The 19,877-nt window shown below is 44.0% G+C and overlaps 3 protein-coding genes across 8 annotated transcripts in view; 1 reads left to right on the top strand and 2 right to left on the bottom strand.

The window, feature by feature from the left end:
* Nucleotides 1-3,620: 3,620 nt before the first annotated feature.
* LOC106748044 (solute carrier family 25 member 44) lies at nt 3,621-8,189 on the bottom strand. 4 transcript variants are annotated; one of them, XM_014626230.1, is made up of 5 exons: nt 8,119-8,189; nt 6,862-7,165; nt 6,277-6,581; nt 5,952-6,138; nt 3,621-5,554 (listed from the first exon to the last, which is right to left on the bottom strand). In XM_014626230.1, the coding sequence occupies exons 1-5, from the start codon at nt 8,119-8,121 to the stop codon at nt 5,235-5,237; spliced, it is 1,119 nt and encodes a 372-aa protein (XP_014481716.1). In that variant the 5' UTR covers nt 8,122-8,189; the 3' UTR covers nt 3,621-5,234. The 4 variants fall into 4 exon arrangements, with proteins under 4 accessions (XP_014481716.1, XP_014481717.1, XP_014481714.1 ...); XM_014626231.1 differs by lacking the exon at nt 8,119-8,189 and adding an exon at nt 7,800-8,111; XM_014626228.1 differs by lacking the exon at nt 8,119-8,189 and adding an exon at nt 7,303-7,789.
* Nucleotides 8,190-8,657: 468 nt separating this feature from the next.
* On the bottom strand, nt 8,658-10,131 carry LOC106748013. Of its 3 annotated transcripts, none has more exons than XM_014626149.1 (3): nt 9,722-10,131; nt 9,086-9,627; nt 8,658-8,745 (listed from the first exon to the last, which is right to left on the bottom strand). In XM_014626149.1, the coding sequence occupies exon 2, from the start codon at nt 9,625-9,627 to the stop codon at nt 9,088-9,090; it is 540 nt and encodes a 179-aa protein (XP_014481635.1). In that variant the 5' UTR covers nt 9,722-10,131; the 3' UTR covers nt 8,658-8,745; nt 9,086-9,087. The 3 variants fall into 3 exon arrangements, with proteins under 3 accessions (XP_014481635.1, XP_014481636.1, XP_014481633.1); XM_014626150.1 differs by having other exon boundaries at nt 9,086-9,329; nt 9,426-10,131; XM_014626147.1 differs by having other exon boundaries at nt 9,086-10,131.
* Nucleotides 10,132-11,722: 1,591 nt separating this feature from the next.
* The window catches only part of LOC106748043, a 27,319-nt gene continuing 19,164 nt past the window's right edge, over nt 11,723-19,877 (top strand). The window contains 2 exon segments of the mRNA XM_014626226.1: nt 11,723-11,779; nt 17,396-17,510. Of these exon segments, the coding sequence (XP_014481712.1) occupies nt 11,723-11,779; nt 17,396-17,510 (172 nt within the window).

Consider the following 19,877-nt stretch of genomic DNA (forward strand, 5'->3'; position numbering starts at 1 on the left):
TAGACCCACGGCTCCGGCGAATCCTCAAAGAACGAGAGGAGATGTTCTCGTTTGGTACGCATCGTTCTCCGAATAATATTCTCCCTCCCCTGACGCGTCGATCCGCACGAATGTTTGATCTCGCTGGAAATAGGGAAGCGAACGAACGCTCACGCTTCTGCGTGATGTTTTCGCGCGACTGCGGTGGTCGCATCGCTATATGCTCATGTTGCAATTGCGAACTGCGTTTTCGTTCGGTTTACCGGGAACAGAAGTCTGACAACACGTTCCAACGTGGGGAAAATAACTTCGCGAGTCTGGAAAGGTTAGAAACTGGAACAATTTTAAATAACACACATTTTTCAGTAGAAATAAACATACCGTTTTCAACACGAAATTTTTCACCGTGTAGAGAGTATTCGAACTAAGGCAAATGTTCGAAACGTGTCAAATTTAGTTGAAATTTGAATCGTAATGCCAGCCAGTTGAGATACCTCGGAGAATAATTGTAAATCATGCGGACATCTAGCGTTGGCGGCCGCGCACTATTATTCATTTGGAATCGCTCTGATTGCACGTGGGAAGTCTGAAACGGCCCAGTAAGCGAGAAATTATTAACGCAACGTTATTACAATGATATTTTATAATATGTAACCTTTTCAAATATGTACTTCTTAATGTTACATACAACGTCATTGTTAACAATATTTGATCGAAACAATAAAAATAACATTTCTACACTATGACTTTAATATTTAAGAACATGATATTATCAGGTAACGGTTTAAAAACATTTGTGAAATATTATGTCAAAATGTTTGTAAAATCCACGTGAAACCAACGTTTCAAAAAATCGATTTAACATTTCTTGCTTACTGGATGCCCCGTAGATAATAAGAACGCACGAAGCGCGGGATTGCATAATGCATTGATGCCACGGTAGATGGCTGCTGCACCACATCGTGTGTTAAAGCGTATCATTTGCGACCACGTGCTGACGCATCACCGTGTGCACACCTGTGCACGTGTAATATATGATTTATACGAATTGTAAATAAGAAAGTGCACACAGATACACGAATGACGGAAGATAATAAGAACGCCCGTGATGATAACACAAAATATGATGATGACATGAACATTATTCTCGCCGGTATCTGAATTATTCCAAGTTAACTCGAGAGTTATCTAAAAGATATGATAATTAATCGTAACTGATAAAAATAATTCAGTCGGTTTGAAGCTTCCACATCGACAAGGGGGATTGCGGGTATATTCGTTTCGGCCAGCACGGACGCTCGGTCAGTCGCGGCGTGCAATTATGCAATTATAAGTTTTGCATGTCCACCGCTGCGAAGGCCGTTTTGCTTGAGTTCGATTAATTGCCGACGGGCGTGTTACCTCGGCGGTAACGGGTAGGTAAGCCCAGCTAACGCCAAGCCAGCTGACGATTCACGCGTTCTTTTAGACGGAGGAACGACGATCAGCATAGAAATCGCAGCGCCAATCTGGCGCCTAGTCTCATCGGAGATGTCAGATCGATCCACTCCGCGGTGCATACCAATCGATGCATCGTCGCGGTGCGATGCACTCCCGTAAAGGAACTCTCTCTCTCTCTCTCTCTCTCTCGGCCTTTGTCCGCCTAGTCGCGAGAGGATAGGAGGTTCGTTCAATCCCCTCTAGCGATTTGCATGATGGTTGAGAGCTCATTTCAAAGCGGCCGCTCGTTAGATCGTTAATTCGGTTTGCGCATGTCGCTCGTTCTCGCGGTGTGTTAAAACTAATTAATCGTACGATACACGTTATGTATCGCCGTACGTGTTGCGCTCGCCATCGATGCGTATCGGTGTGTATAATGATTCAGGAAAATGTATGATAACTCTATAAGCGCGTAATACTACTTAATATTAAGTAATATTCCGGGCATATCCTTAGAATATTAGAGGTAATATTCTATTAATATTCTAACAACATTATTTAATATTAATGGATAGTAATATAGTAATATAATTATTGAATAATATTCATATAATGTTCTAGGAATATTACGCGCTTACAGGGAATGAAGGACAAGAGCCGAGTGCAAAATCAACTCTTGTCTTTTTTTTTATTATTGTGAGGCAATGGCCATTGTAACTTTGAATACTTTGAATGAACTTCGACAACTGGAGATATTTTACTGACGAAAGTACGAAGGTAGATTGAACAGTTTCCGACCTGACCGAGCAAAAGTTCAGTGAAATTTCAATGCTTATCCGATAGATGGCACTGAAAGAAACACAAAGAGCTAAGTTTGATATCATTCCAGCGATTAGTTTGTAAGTAGTGGTGCCGACACAAGTCTATCTATATTATATATCATCATTTGTCCTTGATTTTGTTCTTTTCAAGTATCCGTGGCGAGGCGCCGCGAAAAAGCTGACGCCTGGCTGATAGCAACCCGGTTTTCGAGTGCTCACGCGCCGGTGGTCGATCGATCAGACACCGACCGATGCAATTACCGCGGCTGGCTTTGGCCAGGCCGCAACAGTAATCATTACTTAATCCTTTGACTGCGATGTAGACTATGGACGCAAATGCGCGCTCGGCGAAGGCTTTGGTTGTTTACTGCTGTAATGTGTTGTCTACAGGAAACATAGAAGAAGGAGGGATACTCCATACGAGTGTACAAAATGCGACGTCGGATTATGCGTTGTTTTGAGACTTACCATACGCAATTAAACTATTAATTTTCTTATTGTTCTGATTTCTTAAAAGTTTCTGTTTATATATAGAGTATTTATGTTACTTACTTGTTATTTGCTCAATTTTTCAATTTCCAATATCCAAACACGTACATTATAACTATCAAATTATGGCGTTTTAAAACTTTACTATTGGTGAATAAACAATATATATTGAAAATAAAAAATGATTGGATTCATTTTGCAGTGGACAAAATAATAGTAATTGGATTGTGTACTATATTATAATGTGTCAATACGCCGCCGATAAGATCCATATTGCGCGCAAAAGTATTCAGCGATCGCTACTGCCGGCCGCACGCCGCTCACGCGAAGCGCTTCAACTTAGAGCAGTCAAAGAGTTAAAAGGAAGGTAAACTAAGTATCCTATAAGGACGTAATATCCTTAGAATATTATGTAATATTTTTTTAATATTATAGGAATGTTCGATTGATGTTATACGTCTACTTCACATAATATTTTTGGCATATTATAAAAATATTCTTGGAATATAAAAAAAATATATATGTGTGTATTATATATATACATATCTATAATTTTTTTAGTATAAAACATATTTTTACACAAAATTCTTTCAACTTTATTTATATGATAAAACAATTGGTATTGTAATACATTTGAAATAAAAAAAATTCAATTATATATATTATATATATATGCACATAGAGTTGAATATTTGAAAAATATATAATATTAAAATAACATTAAATAATATTATTTTTCAAATATTATTAGGAGTGGACATATAACTGTCTATTAATATTCCAGAAATATTACTGAAATAATATTATGCGCTTATAGGTAGTACACACATATCGTGAAATGTATCTAGTCTTGTGATCACTCGCTCGATGATTAGAAAGAAGTCCACGTTGGACAGGGGAATGAAACAACCGTTAACGAGGTTGACACGCAAACTTTGACGTGGCTGATGCAATTTATTAGCATTCTTTCGGTTTTATCGAGGATTTCATCTTGGTTCAGTTGGTATGTACACGGTACAGAGTTGGAAATATTAAATAACACTTTTACACACAATGTAAATCTCTCTCTCTCTTTTTCTCTCCCTACATTATATCGAAACACCTCAATGAACGGTGAATAATCTGCATCATTCAGGTATTTCATTCGTTCTATTCGCACTGCCCGATCGACGACGGCCGACACATGTATCTATATATTATATATATATGGCGTGTGCATATACACCTACATATGCCCTGAATTGACTAGGATCGTTCTGTGGTAACATCCTACAAGCACACACACATTCACAAACACACGCACACATACATAGATCGTAAGACGAGCGTGACGTAAGCGATACAGTGGACCGTCGTCGGGGCACGAATAGGACATGTGTTGTGAGTATCACAGTAACATATCATAATGCATGTTACAAATTTTGTACTCCGTGTGACAACGCAACGTTCGCACGCACACCCAAAATGCGCATGTTTTGATCTTCACAACACGGTGGGTGAGTGGGCCGCGTGAACGCTGCTGCTGTTTTTGCGTTCTCGTCACGTTCCTCTATCCCGCTTTTCTGTTCCGGAGAACTCCCGGAGCACTCGTGCCACGAACATGATGCAAGGTCTGTTTTTTCCTTCATTTTTTGTTTTTCCCCCTTCCCCCCTTTTTTTCTTCGCTTCTTGTGCAAACAAGACGACGCGTGATGACGCGTTAAATCGCGATGCTCATTTTCAGTTTTAACAAAACGGAGAACGGAGTACACAATAACAATTATTTTAATTATTATATTATTGTTACTTTGTTTTCTTATTATTATTATTTTTTTTATTATTATTATCATTATTGCTGCTCCTTTCCGCATAACGAAGAATAAATCCGCGATATCCCTATGAACGTAAACGTGAACAACAACCTAGTTAGCACTTGTATGGCCTGAGGAAAGGGATATCTTACGATTAGAACGCCGAGAGAATATTCGTCCTTTGTCAAGCGATAACGTGTCGATTCGGAGCTGCTGTCCTCTCTTTGGTGCTTCGCGAAAGCGACGTGTAAAAATGACACACAGAACGAGTCGCCGGTAACGAAACACTCGCGAGGATCTCTTCAACGAATCTCTCTTCTCTCGGTCGAGCACTCTTTTGTTTGCCGGGACTCGTCGACCTCCTCTTTTCTCAGAGCTCGTGTTGAGATCGTTGCACTTGTCACGTCGCTCCTCCTTGCGATCCTGCGACCGTGAGAATCGTGAGCCGTGCAGGAACGATGGCGAGCTCGAAGACTCAAAGAGTCAAACGAGGGACTTTTAATCGCAAGTTTTCAGTTTAAAATTTGAATTTGAGAAAACGAAAAATTAAAACCTCCACTCGCTGTTGTCTCATTGAATTGTCTTTTATTCAACTCGTCGGGAATGCACGGAACGGTTCGCACCGTGTCTCTCACGATCACAATGCGTCGTGCGAGTCCCGTGGTCGAAGTTCGCTGTCATCCATGCGAGAAATTAATTAATCACAACAACGGACTAAATCTCTCTCCTGGAACTTTCACCAGCGGATGTGCCTCTTGTACTCTTCGTTTATGCTCATCCTCTTGATGGTCTCGTATCCCAGAATGATCGAGAAGCTGAAGCATGCGGACTGCACGAGTCTCGCGGACAGTCCTTTGGTGAACATGTGCAGACCCTCCTCGATCCACAGGATCCTGAAGGCGCTTAGCATACTGTCCAGCCTCTGCACCTGCAGTCTCGCTCTCACGATGTCCAGAGGATTCGTGACGATCGTGGTGGTGAAGCCGCCGAGCGTGCCCGCGATCGCTTGTATGCACAGATGGGAGAACCAACCCGGCAGTAGCTTCAGAAGTTCGTCTGCGCACGGAAAATGCGCGAGAAACGTCGTTATCGCTTCTTCCTCGTCATTGATCCCCGAATGATCGGGGACGATTCGAAATAACTCGTCAATTATTTCGCGGGCAGAATTTTGTGGTAAAAATTATTGAAATTCTACGAGCGAGAAACGCGCGTACGCCGACATTTTGTCCTAATTCCTAAAACAGAGATGGCCGAGAACACGTGTCGAGAATGAATCACGCTCTCGACGGCCGAAAACATCGACAATAAAAGAGGTGGCTGACAAGATTAACGCACTTATTTAAAATGATCGTCGAATTGCGGTACGGAATTTGCTTCTACATTCAATATCAGTGTCGGTAATGCGGGATAGCTGTGTCAGTAAACACGGACATCCATTCACAAAGACGTTTACCTTGATAAACTGTGTACAATCCCCACCAAAGGGCGCTGTTAGGCACGTAAGCGCACAAGGATGCCACGTAGCCCCTGTAGAAGCCGCGGTAACCGTCCCTCTGATAGATCAACCTGACTATGTCGGCGGAGATTTGAGCGCGGGTTTTGTCAGGCTCGAAAGTTATGCCCAGCGGATTCATCCCGAACTGGAAGAAATTTCGAGTCAGTAGCGCGGGCGAGAATAGCGATCGCGTGAAACACACTGAGAAAAAGGAACGAATCGACAAAATCGACGTCCCGTTGATTCCACCAGATTTTTCTCTCGGTACAGAAAAGCGACTCACTTTGTCCACGGATATCCTTCCATGTTTGGTGTTGCCGATCCCGAGGACCATGAGGTGTTGGCTAAGAACGTCGAAGGGCACAACTATCGTCTGGCCGACTAAACTGGCGGCACCACCCGCGATCAACGCTTTGACTTTCGAATCCACGTGACCGGCGAATGTGTCTGTTAGCAAGTGACGCACGCCTTCGTACGTCGACACGTAAAACACCCCGGAGATGATTTGAATGGAACTTATCCAAAAGCCCCTGTAGAGGCCCGAGACGCCTTCCACTTTATGAATTTTCCTACACGCATCTATCATACCTGTTGACAGCAAGAAAGGCAACAATAGCTCTATGTCTTGCTACACGTTCACTCATTCTTTACACAGCTTTAAGATCGTCTTTGAACGACAAATTTCATATAATTTAATATAATCTTTATCATGCGTGCGGTATAAAACTCAATGGAACTATGTTTAGTTCTTTCCCAGTTTCGATACATCTATGAAATACGGTAACACTAGATAGTTACCGATTGGGTATTTGGTAAAACTATACAGATTTATACCAACTTTTCAATGTATATCAAAGCAAATCCATACCATTGTACATGTGATTCTGCCTCTGCACCTGAAGGCGAGTCTTGATCACCGTCAGGGGATACAGGCAACACCTGACCGAAAACGAAGACAGCATGCTCAGCGGGAAGAACTTGCTCTTGTCCATCATGTCCCATTCGATGGTGCGAATGAACGGCGTCGCCTCCACCGCAGACATCTCTCGGATAAGCGCCGATCTCGCAGGTAATAAATTCAAACGAAGAAATTGACGAGGGGCTCGCTCCAACCTGACGCCGCATATCTCATCGGTGTATGACAGGCCGTGACGCCCGAAATTCTCAGTGATCTGCAAATATATCAATCCGACAATACACACATATATATATATAATGTCCGGGAGAGTTTAACGCACTAGATGAAACACACGTCTCATCGGGAGGGGGAAATCGAGGTTGCCGAGTCTGGAATTTAGGTTATCCTAACCTCTTCGCGAGAGAGACTCTTTTGCATTGTCAGCGCGGATCCCGCGCTACGACATATTTATGACCCACTCGAACTTTGACTCGGACGTCCAACTAAAATATATCACCGACAAGTAACGCCGCATCCAATCGCGAGACGTCACGATGCAACCTGTGGCGTTTGCGAGACGGACGCGAGAATACGCGAGGAGTTACACTTCATCTCCACATAATTGCGGCGCATGTTTATACGGTATCGAAAAAAATTCGGAAAGTTGCGAAATCGTGTGTGAGAGGGAGAGAGATCGACGGATCTTCCACGTGCGGAACGCGTGTGCTCTCCGTTCTACTCATTCGATTCTTATCTCGACGGCGCGTGACTGTGCTTGTCGTTCTATCCCTTTGGAACAACGATGTAACGACGAGCGAGTCTCCGAATCCGCGAATGTGATATTTTTCGTCGGCCGAATCGTCGCTCGGGCGAGAACGTCGAATAACTCGAGGACTCGTTACACTCACGTGATGCAATACGCGCTTCGGAAACGAGGAATCCTGGGCCGCGATCGATGGGCGGGATTCCTTCGTTAGCGCGTTCGTCGCGTTATTGCGCGAGGAGAAAAGGCCTCGATCTCACTTTTTCTTCGGCACTCACGAACGACGCGTTGTTGCCGCTCCGACGCGCGTTACGTCGCCGAACACCCGCTACGTCCCACGTTCGTCTCATCGATTCCCGCGATCTCGGGATCGCAAATTTGCTCGCTCATCGTCGGGCAGCTGAGAAAATCGTGGGAGATCGCCAGTCCGCTCCTTCTAATTGCACTGTCTGTACTTTGCTTACCATTCCCTTTTGCCCTCGTTTTTCCTCATCTCACTTCGCGATGTGTGCCGGGTGCAGAAGGTGCAGCTCGGTGCAGCCGGACGGACTTCACGAGCTGAGAACACCGGTGTTTGCCGGTATTTAGATAAAATTATCTAAACAATCATCCAGATAAATAAATAGATCTCCTTTATCTGTATGAGATGAACTCACTTTTCGAGCAAATGAATGAAATATTATGGACCTATGCGTTAAGCCCATATCAGACTAGGAATTAGGGATTAGATTTCAACGAATCAACAATTTTCGGTTTTAGTCCTATCCTTTGGTCTGTTCTTTTTAGCTACACTGCTGAACTGGTGCGTCTAAAAAGAACAGACTATTTGTTTCAATCGATCAGTCCACTTTAAGGGGTTAGGCCAGTCTAGAGCCCTCAAAAAAGGCCTAACTTTGACAATTTATTCTGGGAGTAAGGAAAAAGGGATCGAATTTCTCTCTTTCAGGCTTTATTAAACATGTATTTGAGTGTATAAAAAAATGTTTATATTGACATTTTGATACAAAATGGCGGCTACTGGGCCAATCTTCGGAATCACTTTTTTCAAGAGGGCCTCTACGGGCGACGGTGATTCTAGGAACTCGTGCTATCTGAAACAAAATAAAGAACGGAATTTAATCTACATAAGACTTGCTAGTAAAGTACGTATGTTTTTAGATTTACATCAATTTTTCGCAAAATGGCGGACTTGTAAAAAAAGGTTCAATTTTTGACCGAAAAAATGAGCAGTAAATTGTTTATAAAAAAAAAAGTTGCAATGATAACAAAAAATTCGTACGTAGTTTACTAGATAATGTTACTGTGAAGCTACAGTTAAAATTTCAAGTGGATACGTGCGATGGTCTCCGAGTACCATCGTCGCCCGATTTAAAAAATGCAGTTTCGAGAAAAACGCGTTTAAAGTTTTACGTGCTGAAAATTTTGTTATACCTTCAGTCTGCGATGCCTGCGCCGTACATTTCACCTTCCATGGATACGTAGAACTCATCTTCTTCCTTTCTGGATGCCTTCTGTTCGATTCGAGACCTTCTTGCAGCATCTGAGAGCGAACGATCGGATAATTTGATGCGGTTTTGATCAGTCTCTTGACAGTAATTGTAGCAATTCGGCCCAATTTTGATGCCTATGTTCTGCATGACTCTCATGGCACTTATGAGGCCATCATTATAAGTACCTGCAGCAATATATACAGCTGTATCAAGTACATTTTTGCCACTGGATGTCACTTTCGGGGCCATCGACCATACTGTAGCGTTGAAACTCTCATTACTGTTTTGAGTGAAGCCGCCTATGCAATGAGTGAGTAGGTCATCACTGGTTAATTTTTCATAAATTGGAGTTATAGCCTTGTATACTTCTTCATGTAAAGGTGGTTTATGTGTATTCGTCCAAAGTTCCAGTAGTCTTGGCCCTTTGCCACGAGCACCACGAATTTTCTCCGCTCGGGCAGTGATCGTGCTTGGGCTTGGCATCTGTTGATAATTCACTCATATTGTTAACAATGATAGTTTATCAGTAAAAACCACTGTAGTCAATAAAGTAATTCGTTAAAGCAGAAAAACTAACGAAAACAAAAAGAAGCGTCCACGCGTGGCGTCGTTTTTCAGCTGACTGACCCACACACAAGCCCACACATACAGCTGTATTGATGAACTAGCACTTCCTAACGACCTTTTGAGGAACCATTAGAGCCCTCAGGCCCCGTTGGTACATTAGTGCAGAGGGTAAGAGTCGTAAAAAGGGGACAAAAGGAAGCCCGCCGCGGCAGGTAGAAAATGCGCTTGTCGCCCGCTCCGAACGCTTCGACACTACAGCGGATTGGACAGGGAAAAAATTTTTTGTCACTATTCTACCAATTGAATAATGTTTTTAGGACCCTAAAGTGTACTTTAAGCAAAAAAAAAAATTTCGATTTTTTGAAAATCCTAGACTGGCCTAACCCCTTAAGCCCGTACCAAACTATATCGATTGTGAAGGTCGACCTAACCGCCGATTATGACTGACACGTGCACGCGTATTTCCTTCCACTAGCGACATCTCTGGGTCTCGCGACGTCGAACGATACAGACATTTTGCTTTTATCGGCAGACGCATAAACGCAATAGTTATCGGCAATATACCGATCGATGCTTCGGTCATGTCGGCCACAGGAATTTAGCGAATGGTGAGAATGGTTTGATAAGTAACTTGGTTCGCATACTAATAGAGGGCGACAGCGACATCTGTATATGCGATCATAAAGTGTCCTTCCTATGGATGAATATTCTATGGTCACAAGTCAAGTCTGACAGCAATTTGTTGTCTGACAGTTGCTTAAACAGAAGTGTTTCGAGTGACAGTAAGAAATGGATAAAATTCGTAGTGTGATTCAAGACGAAATGCGTGCCATCCGCTGGAAAGGTGATGGCGTCAGTTCTTTGGGATGCGAAAGGAATTCTCCTGATTGACTACCTCGAGAAGGGGAAGATCATTACCGGAGATAACTATGCATCACTTTTGGGCCGATTAAAGGTAGCGATCGCGGAGAAACATCCAGGAATCGCCAAAAAAGGTGCTGTTCCTTGACAACGTACCGGCGCATTCATGCCGTCTCGTTGAACAAAAATTGACCGAACTGCGATCTGAACTGCTTCCGCATCCAGCCTATTCACCCGATCTAGCTCCCACGGATTACCATCTGCTCCTGAAACTCAAGACTTTCCTGGCTGGACAAAGATTTGGGTTAAATGAAGAGGTCATACAGAAGGTAAACGAGTATTTTGAGAGCCTCGAAGAAACCTACTTCCGCGAAGGAATCGCGAATCTGGAGAAACGTTGGGGTAAGTGCGTTGAACTTCGAGGGGGCTATGTCGGAAAATAAACTACGTTACAAAACTTGAATTGTTATCTTTAATATGAAACCAAGTTACTTATCAAACCACCCTCGTACATTTATCCAGAGAGAGAGAGAGAGAGAGACTGGAGTTTTCATCAGGACGCAACTCTAAGCTGACGTGCCGACCTCTCGATGGCGATCGAATCGAATTCGTAGCAGAGCTTCGTGGCTCACGAGAGGAAAGAACAGAGCGCCTCTCTCTCTCTCTCTTCTCCTCCTTCTTCTCTCCCTCTCTGACGCGTGGATTCTCGCGCGCGCGGCACATCGTGATCGGAAGCGTCGCGTGTGTCGCCAATGAATTCCACGCTCCGCCCAGAACCCGGTCGCAGTGGTCGACGAGGAGGCCGGCGAGCCGGGAAATACGCGCAGGACTGAATTCACGTCGGGTCGGGGGCGTGCACGCGCCGGGGATGGTACGGCCCTTCGGCGCGGCTCTCGGGGGTGGCTCACCCCCGCGGCCGCGTCCGCGCGACCGGGAGAGATCAAATCACCCGAGACTCAGTGCTGTCTTCAATCTTCGCGCCGTAACACGCATCGGCGATCGACGACGAGGACGAAGACGGCGGCGACGAGGTCGTCCGCGTCGCGCGCGTTCCCTTCCCGCGTCGACTCGATCGCCCGATCGCTGTACGCTCGGTGATTTCCATTTCTCGAGAACGCCTGCGACTCGCGTGACCTGACCCGACGACGTTATGATGAACCTCGCCGATCAGGAGGTGCCCGCCGCGACCACGGAATTGGCGGGCTTAGTAAGTAACTATGATCTGTACTTAATATTTTATCCTCGGGAACTCAAAGTGCCGCGTCTCCTCGGCCTCCGCGCCGAGAAAACAATTTTTGCTATTTGTTACTGTAACCCGCGTGGAAAATTTCTTCAGATCTAATTGAAACAATTCACAGTCCGATTTCCTAGAATAATTGTGGATTCCAACCCAGGGAAATCTATGTAAGTTCCGGTTGATAGTTCAATATTTCAAACACATGGTTTTCTGAGTGGGAAACATTTTTAAATGAGAATAGATTTTATCTGGTCATCCCCGACGTTTTTCCAAATTTTTGTTTTGTTTACCATCTTACATTACGATCGAACAAAATATACTTTTATTGGTCGAAAGTTACATATCTTAGTGATTAAACAAAGAGTTCACTTTGATTATCCTCGATCGTGCGCGTCCTTTGTACAAATCCTGGTAAGAGTAATTGAGAGGAAGAAGCAATTAACATTGCTAAAATTATACTTATTTTCAGCACCAACTATATTTCCTATCATCAGTTATATCTTCTATCTTTTATCTTCTTATGGTTCTAACAAAAAAAGTGCATGTTATTAATATTATTAATCAGTTAGTTGTGATTAGAAACCGTAGTTAATTAGTTAATTAGTATCTACTAATGTTATTATCGCTAACACTATAACGATACTTACTAAGAATTCTTCTCCCAACTACGCGGAGGAAACAAATTTTGTTGGAACAGCAAATGTTCGGTATAGTGTCGGTATAGTGACAGCAAAAAAAAATTTGTTCAAACAACAAAAAATTTGTTTGGAAAGCAGAAACATTTGTTGAGAGTATTAATTGTCCATATATACCCAGCAAATAGCAATTAATTAACTGTCAACAAATCTTTCTGTTGTCCAAACAAATTTTTTGCCGTCTAAATAAAGTTTTTTTTTTTACCGTACTATATCGGCAAACATTTGCTGTTTTAGCGAAATTTGTTTTCCTCGTGTACGATCGCTGTGCGACACAGTTACAAAAATATATGCGATCACAGTTACGAAAATCAAACCTCTCTTCAAATAGTGCCGCCGCGTACGTATCTATAACAGGGTCTTATTAGCAACGAATCAGAATACACGCCATGACCCACGTATGGAAATTTCTCAAACATTCCCAAATGTAGCATAGATTTCGATCAGATTACCCAAACTTATCCCAAATAAGTATAAGATATTGCGGTACCAATTCAGTTGTAGAGAGAAAATGGAGTCTGCCTGGGTTTACTTTTTAGAATCACGCTTCGGGTAAACGTTGGACAGAGAAAATGGGATCCGTCTGGAGTTGCCACTTAAGACTTTCACTTTTGAAACATCACACCCCTCACCCGAATCTTCATAGATTTCCCAATCGGAATCCATCATCATTTGTTCGGGGAATCGGAATGGATTCCAATCGGATTCCAAAAAATTTTCTGTACGGGGAATCGTCAACAGAGCTTCAACAGGGCATTTCCCCTCTCTCTCTCTTCCAATTGATCAGACTCGGAGAGTTGAGACTCATTAAAGATCGGCGCGTAAAAGCGCATCGCGGTGCCACTTCGATGCCCGGATATCCGTGTCCGCTGATGGACAATGGAGCCCTCCGTCAGGCTTCAGATCTCCGTGTCGTGCGTAACACAATGTGGCTACTCGAAAAAGAAGAGAGAGAGAGAGAGTGAGAAAGGGGAAGGGGGGCTGATAATCGCGTCGGGTGGCCGAATTGCCGCGGCACGCGCCTCCACGCTCCGCTGGCCTCGTCCCACGGGTGCCACCCCTTTTGTGTCCTCTAAACACGTAATTGTCGCCGCTATAGTCGGCCCGGTTCCCTCTTGCATGTGTGTGTGAGTACGTGAGTGCGTACACGCCACCACCGTGACGAGGCGACACGCGAATCCGTGGGTGGCCGATGGTCGCCACGCTCCTCCGCAATGAGAGAGAAAGGGAGGGGGAGAGAGAGAAGGGGGAGGATGACTCGCGAAAGAGAAGGAGGAAGCGGGCCGAATGAAGCGCTTGCCACTTGATTTATGTTTGTTGATTCTAAAAATCAGCCGATTCCCACACAGGCACTCTCCTCCTCTCGTGCCTCGTGTCGGACGACGATGGTATTTAATTGACTGCCACGAGATAGCATATGTCACCACTCGAGTTTCCCATGATTAGGGGTGGCTTCTTCTCGGGAACGGGGCGTGCGGCGAATCACCGGGCGCTGAATGATCGCTGGATCAGTGATCAGCCTCCGCACCTCCGATCACCTGATCAATTTCGAACGTTGATTAAACAGCAACTGTATGTATATATATATATATATATATATATATACACACATATATATATATACCGTTCAGTACAGGGATTCCTAATTGTGTGATTCCTGATATTATAATAAGATCACATATTTTGGGGCAACTTTGGCTACTCTAATCGGAAGCTATGCTGTATATAGGAATATGTCTGTATAGAAATTGAACAAGTGTAAGAATTATAGTCAGAAGAATCGTTTCTCTAGTACGCGTTATCATAGTGTTAGTGACACTAATACCTTATATGGAGGTTTCTACTATTATTTTTTGAAGGTTGAAATCAAATATTAATTATATATAAATATAGATTTTAGTTTTTAAAATATAAATATGAAACAGAAGGAGATGATAATTTAAGGCAAAGTATCGTTATGTTTGTCAGTTGCACAATTCTATAACAATTTTGCCACAAAATTGTTATTGTGCGTAATAAAAAATAGATAACGCTGTCACGTATGATTAACTATTAGTAATCGAAACTGCGAGAGAGTGAAATCGCCGAAAGTTTCACTGAAAGTCGCTCATAACGCAATCTATTCGACGGAGAGCAATTAGCTGATAAACTGAACCGTCAACGCGTCCTTTAATCTCGAGATCTCTCCCATCTCGTCCCCCTCGTCGTGCATTGTTCACCTTCCAGTGTTCTCGCCGCTATTGTCATTGTCTTCACACCTCGTGCCGTCTTACCGAAGATGGCGAGAGAAGAGAAACTTTCTCTCGCTGAAGTAATAGGACTTCTCGCGTGTAATTGATAAAATTGTCCTTGCCGTTATATACCAACACATAATTAGCGCAACTACCTAGAAACTCGCCTTTCATCCGTTGTCTTTGACCAGATTGCGAAATGTTACGAGATGGTTGTTTCACGTAGTACCTGACTATAAATTATTCGCTTTCATTGTACCGGGATAGGAGCGGGGAATTTCCCTGACAAATTACAAACAATTCAGGGAATGATTGCAATATTGCAATATTACAGCGATATTACGTGCTATATGGGAATGATTCGCGTTCAGAGTCTCACTCCCGACGATCCGTCGGCCCGAGTCATCCCGAGATCGGCGATCGCGGGATCGGTAAAGGGATACAGTTCCGCAGCGTGCCGTCCGCCCGATGACTTTATTATAAACCGAATCGAAGCGCACAATTACGAGGGTGGAGAACGGAGGAGAGAAATTTGGGGTGCCGCGCCGCCGACCCCTGCAGCCCCGTCGCGAATGACAGAGGCGTTCCCTCGACGAGTCGTCGTCGTCGTCGTCAACGTCCTCGTAGGTATCTCGTTTTCACGAGGCGTACGTACTCGCTCGCACGATCGCACTCGTCCAAAACGACATCCGCTGAGAAAGGTCGCGTTCAACGGATAATGCGTTAAATGGTACGCGCGCGCAATCGTGTTTACGCCGCCCGCTTACGCGTCATTGCCCGATTAATTCTCTGTTAAATCCCGCTCAGGAAAAAGTCCGCAAACAGACCCTGTCCTGATCGTAAAAATACAGGCAATACAGCGATTCTTAGTGTTCATAACTAAATTGTGAGGAAAAACAAATTAAATACAAAGACTTTTTCTCTCCTCTGTAAGAAGAAAATATTATAGTTTTTTTTTCTTTTTTTTCATATAAATTGTTCCTAATTATACTTCCCATACAACATGACAATATCACAGCAATGTCATATTTTCATTGCAGTGTTAATATTTTTTATATCGAACGATGCACGAAATACGGCCCGAAGTACAGCCGTTCCGTGGACGCGATTAAAATATCTTTCGGGCGTCCGTGAACCTCGTTTCTGCTGTCGGTAAATATGTATACATAGCGGATCGGCGGGCGTATTAAACATTTAAGGCAATATTAGTGAGTGTAATTAAAATTTATGTCCAAGCGTGCGCGGCTTGGGCGGATTACGGGGCGCCGTGCCATCGCGCCGGCTAATTGCGAACGACGATTAATTGCGATCAAAGGAAAATCTCGAGGAGAAATTGTGAACAAATAATGGAACTTCGACGCAGCACGACTCCGGATGCGCTCGTTAATATCAATAGCCGCGTTTTCCCCTGACCGACAAAAAGATGATTTCGCGCGTGCACGGGAAACTGCAATTTGTTTCGCGCTTGTAGAGCCTTGCGAGGACGTTTCGATTATTCCGTTGCTCGATCGCCCGAGAAGGAGATTCTCGCGTGAGGAGGATTTTTGCAAAAGCGAAGCGCTAATCAAACTTAACAAAATTCGACGGAAATCAGTATATCCCGATTGAGAGCAATAAACTTTAAACACACTTCATTTTTCAGTCTTTGCGCGGAAATAACAGTTTGATTGAATTTCTGATTATAAGAGCCGAGTTTGGTTCATAAGAACATATACATATTTCTACTACTATTTTTTTTTTTAATTAAGGCCAGAAGAAGATATTGTTGGGGCCAAAAATAAATGTAATTTTAGTGGGATTCTTTTAGCGTGCAATTTTTCGCGCGAGGCAACGATCGATTCGCGTCCCCGCAGTCAAATTTTACGTAGTCAAAGGCAACGTCTGCGTTATCGAAATTCCCAAAACCGGTAACTGAGTTTACCACTAGATTGCCCCGCAAGGAACAGTTGGAGGAAACCGTCCAATCGTTCACCGGATGTCTTCCTTGCCGCCTCTCTTACCCACCCACTACTCGCCTTCTCCCCTTTCCCCGTCTATTTCTCACTGTGTCTTTCGCTCCTATATTGAAAGCCTCCGAGCTTCACAATCGCTCTCCATGAAATGAATTGCACTCTCCTTGCGCGCTTGTCCGCGATATTGCGCTCTCTACCCTCGAGAGAAAAAGTGAAAGAGAAAAACGCACATCGAGTGCCAATTGCACGCGACGGTTGACACGTATTTTTTCGAGAAAAGAGATAATCAGTATTAAGTCCGACATAGCACGGCAATTTCACAGCAATATCATTATATACATAATATTACAGTGACATTTCACAACTATATTCTTTTACAACAAAGTACCAGTAGCTGTGATAAATTGACCAGTGATAAATTATTGTTTCTTAGTTGTTTTATTACTTATACTTAGAGAAAAAAAATTATTACGCGTAATGTATCAGTAATATTATGTAATATCGCACAGTAATATATAATATTAATGTGATATTGCAATATTACTGTGACATTATTGTGATATTACGTGCTATGTGGGAACATGTTGACGTAAAAACGTGTGAAAATATTGGTTTAGAAAGTCGACGAGAGAGCGATATCGACGATAGGGCTAACTTTCAATCTTCACCTTTTTTTATTTATTCCCAACTTCTGTTTCGCTGTTGCAGCCCGGAAACGGATTCGGCAGGCTACCCGAGCCGCTACAGACAGTCGGGGAGTATTGCCCTGCCAACTACCCGGTGTCTCAGGCGACAACGAACAACAACGAGAAGCTGCACACCGGTGAGTGAATGCGAACAGCGAATTTCCACTTCGATACACTTTGCGCAGCTCGATGTCTCGGGATATTTTCCTCTCACGTCTCTTCGTCCTCTCTTATTCCTTCTCTTTCTAATTAAACGCGTAGGGCGGGGGGAAGGAGGAGGGACACCCGCGAATCCAGATCGAATTTCCTCGAACGCGCGCCGCCCTCTTCCCCCTTTTTTTCTCTCCTCTACTACTTTTCCTTTCTCCTTTTCCGAGAGAAAGTATCCGCGGGCTCTAAACGTGCTTCGGCGTCTTAACGAGAACCTGCGAGGATGTAATCAAGGGAAAAGATGAGTGACGGAGCGGGGACGCAGAGACCGACCGGTCGATTCTTCCCGATATCCCTCCTCCTCCCATCTCCTCGACTTTGAAGCTCTTTGATACCGCCGTCGTCGTCATCGTTGCTCCGAAGCGCTCTCGAAGACGTCCTCGCGTTTCCATCGACGGTGGTGCCTTCGACACGCGCACGCTCAAGACGCGAGTCGAAGCTGTGTGCGAACTCCCGCAGATCACGTGAGCGTACACAGCAATCGCGTACATACGCCCACACATGGGGAAGGGCAAGTTCGGGTACCCCGAAACGAAGCAAGGAGGTAGAGAGGGAGGGACGAAGGGTGAGCTATACCCCCCGAAGAGAGCCTGTCATTCGCAGGCAGACTCGAGTCGATATCTTTATATAGTCGCATCAACGACGACGACGACGACATTATTTTCCAAAGGTCGCGACGTGGTTACGTCGCCCGAGACAATCTGCCACTGGGGTATTTCTCGTCGCGATCGTCGCGCCGAAATCGGCGCCGCATAATCGGCCGACATTCTAGCAGCCGACGCTTTTCGCATTAATTCTACCTCGTCACGCGCGGCGCTCGATTTACGTGAAACGATACTTACGATTAGTGGGACTCGGACGCGATAAAGAGAATAAGGAGCAAGGAATTGAATGTGGGAAACTGGGAGCAAAGAACTGAATTTCGACATCCTATAAGCGCGTAATATTATTTAATATTAAGTAATATTCCGCAAAATTTCACTGTAATGCGTAATATTTCCGCGATATCGCGGAATATTACACGCCATGTTGGGCATTTTTATTTCGAGAATCACCGCAACTCGACAGTTATTGCAATAAGTCGGATACAAATTCAGGAGTAATGAGAGGGGGGAGATTGCCGAATGAGTCGCGAGACGTCTCGTCGTCGTCGTCGTCCTCATTGAAGGCCCGCGCGACGACAGTTAATCGTCGTCGCCTTCCGTTACAAGACGCTTCTTCCGTCAGCGAGACCGTCGGCTTAGCCTTGACCCAGAAACGCGCCACCAATTCCCCGATACGAAATTCAATAAGTGACGTGTTATCACCGCAAAGACCTCCCCTGGGACCTCCTCTCGCAAGCGGGGGGAGAGGGTGCAATCCCATCGTACTCCCGTACTTGTAAGAGCAAGGAAACGAGAGAGAGAGAGAGAGAGAGAGGTACCCCACCGTCGTCTGGCTGCCAGTGATTGACACTTTATATCTAGCATTGGCATGGGCTATGGTGTGAGCCACCACTCAGGGATGGACCACCTCCACCTAACTCAATCACTGCCTATAATGCCGCAATTTCTCTATCATAATCGCGTTACGTTCCCTCCTTGCCGCTACGGCTCGTCGGCCTGCTATCCTCACGACGATTCAGAAATATTGAAACTTCTCTGCACCGTCACAAACGAAAATGTACCATAGGCTGTCTCATTCTCTTTCTCTGCCCTTATCCTTCACTTCCTTCTTGCTCGTCTTTTTACATCGTGTATCTGGAAACGGAGTTTATAACGCGATTTCTTCGCCGAACCACCCGACCGAGACGACTGCGGAACCCTTCGTCCGTTAACACGTACATTGCCAAGCTAAAAATTGGAATTTCGTATTTTTTTTATTTTTTATTTGTCACGTTTTTATTAATCACGCGATATCGCGTGGTGCGAGTTCTCACCAAACGGCCGATCACGCGTTATTGCATATATAATATTTAGAGTAATAAATAATAATAAATATTTAGAGTACATAAATCCTATGTACATCCTATGTACAATCCTATGTACATAATAATAAAAGCATATAAATAATATATTAACTTATTTTGAGCACAATAGAAACTAAATAAAAAAATTAAAAAATACGAAATTCCAATTTTCAGCTTGTTAAGTGATATTCTGAGCATATTCTTGGATATATATGAGCAGGGTGTCCCAGACCACCCGTCTCACCCGATTTTTTCGTAAACGCGACATTTTAAAGAAAAATGTTTCAGACAAAAGTTTTGTGACTTCGAGGGGCACATAAGATGGTGTCATTGGTTTGACCTTGGA

Source organism: Dinoponera quadriceps, unplaced genomic scaffold (genome assembly GCF_001313825.1).
Source record: "Dinoponera quadriceps isolate SergipeBrazil2010 unplaced genomic scaffold, ASM131382v1 scaffold2662, whole genome shotgun sequence".
NCBI classification, from domain to species: Eukaryota; Metazoa; Arthropoda; class Insecta; order Hymenoptera; family Formicidae; genus Dinoponera; species Dinoponera quadriceps.

What these genes read in the sequence shown, in the direction of transcription:
- LOC106748044 (XM_014626228.1), bottom strand. Translation starts at nt 7,329, where the DNA reads ATGCAAAAGAGTCTCTCTCGCGAAGAG. An exon ending in GCAGAATCACATGTACAATG is followed by an intron (nt 6,582 to 6,861) that starts GTATGGATTTGC and finishes TGCTGTCAACAG; the next exon opens with GTATGATAGATGCGTGTAGG. An exon ending in GAAGGATATCCGTGGACAAA is followed by an intron (nt 6,139 to 6,276) that starts GTGAGTCGCTTT and finishes AATTTCTTCCAG; the next exon opens with TTCGGGATGAATCCGCTGGG.
- LOC106748013 (XM_014626149.1), bottom strand. Translation starts at nt 9,627, where the DNA reads ATGCCAAGCCCAAGCACGATCACTGCCCGAGCGGAGAAAATTCGTGGT.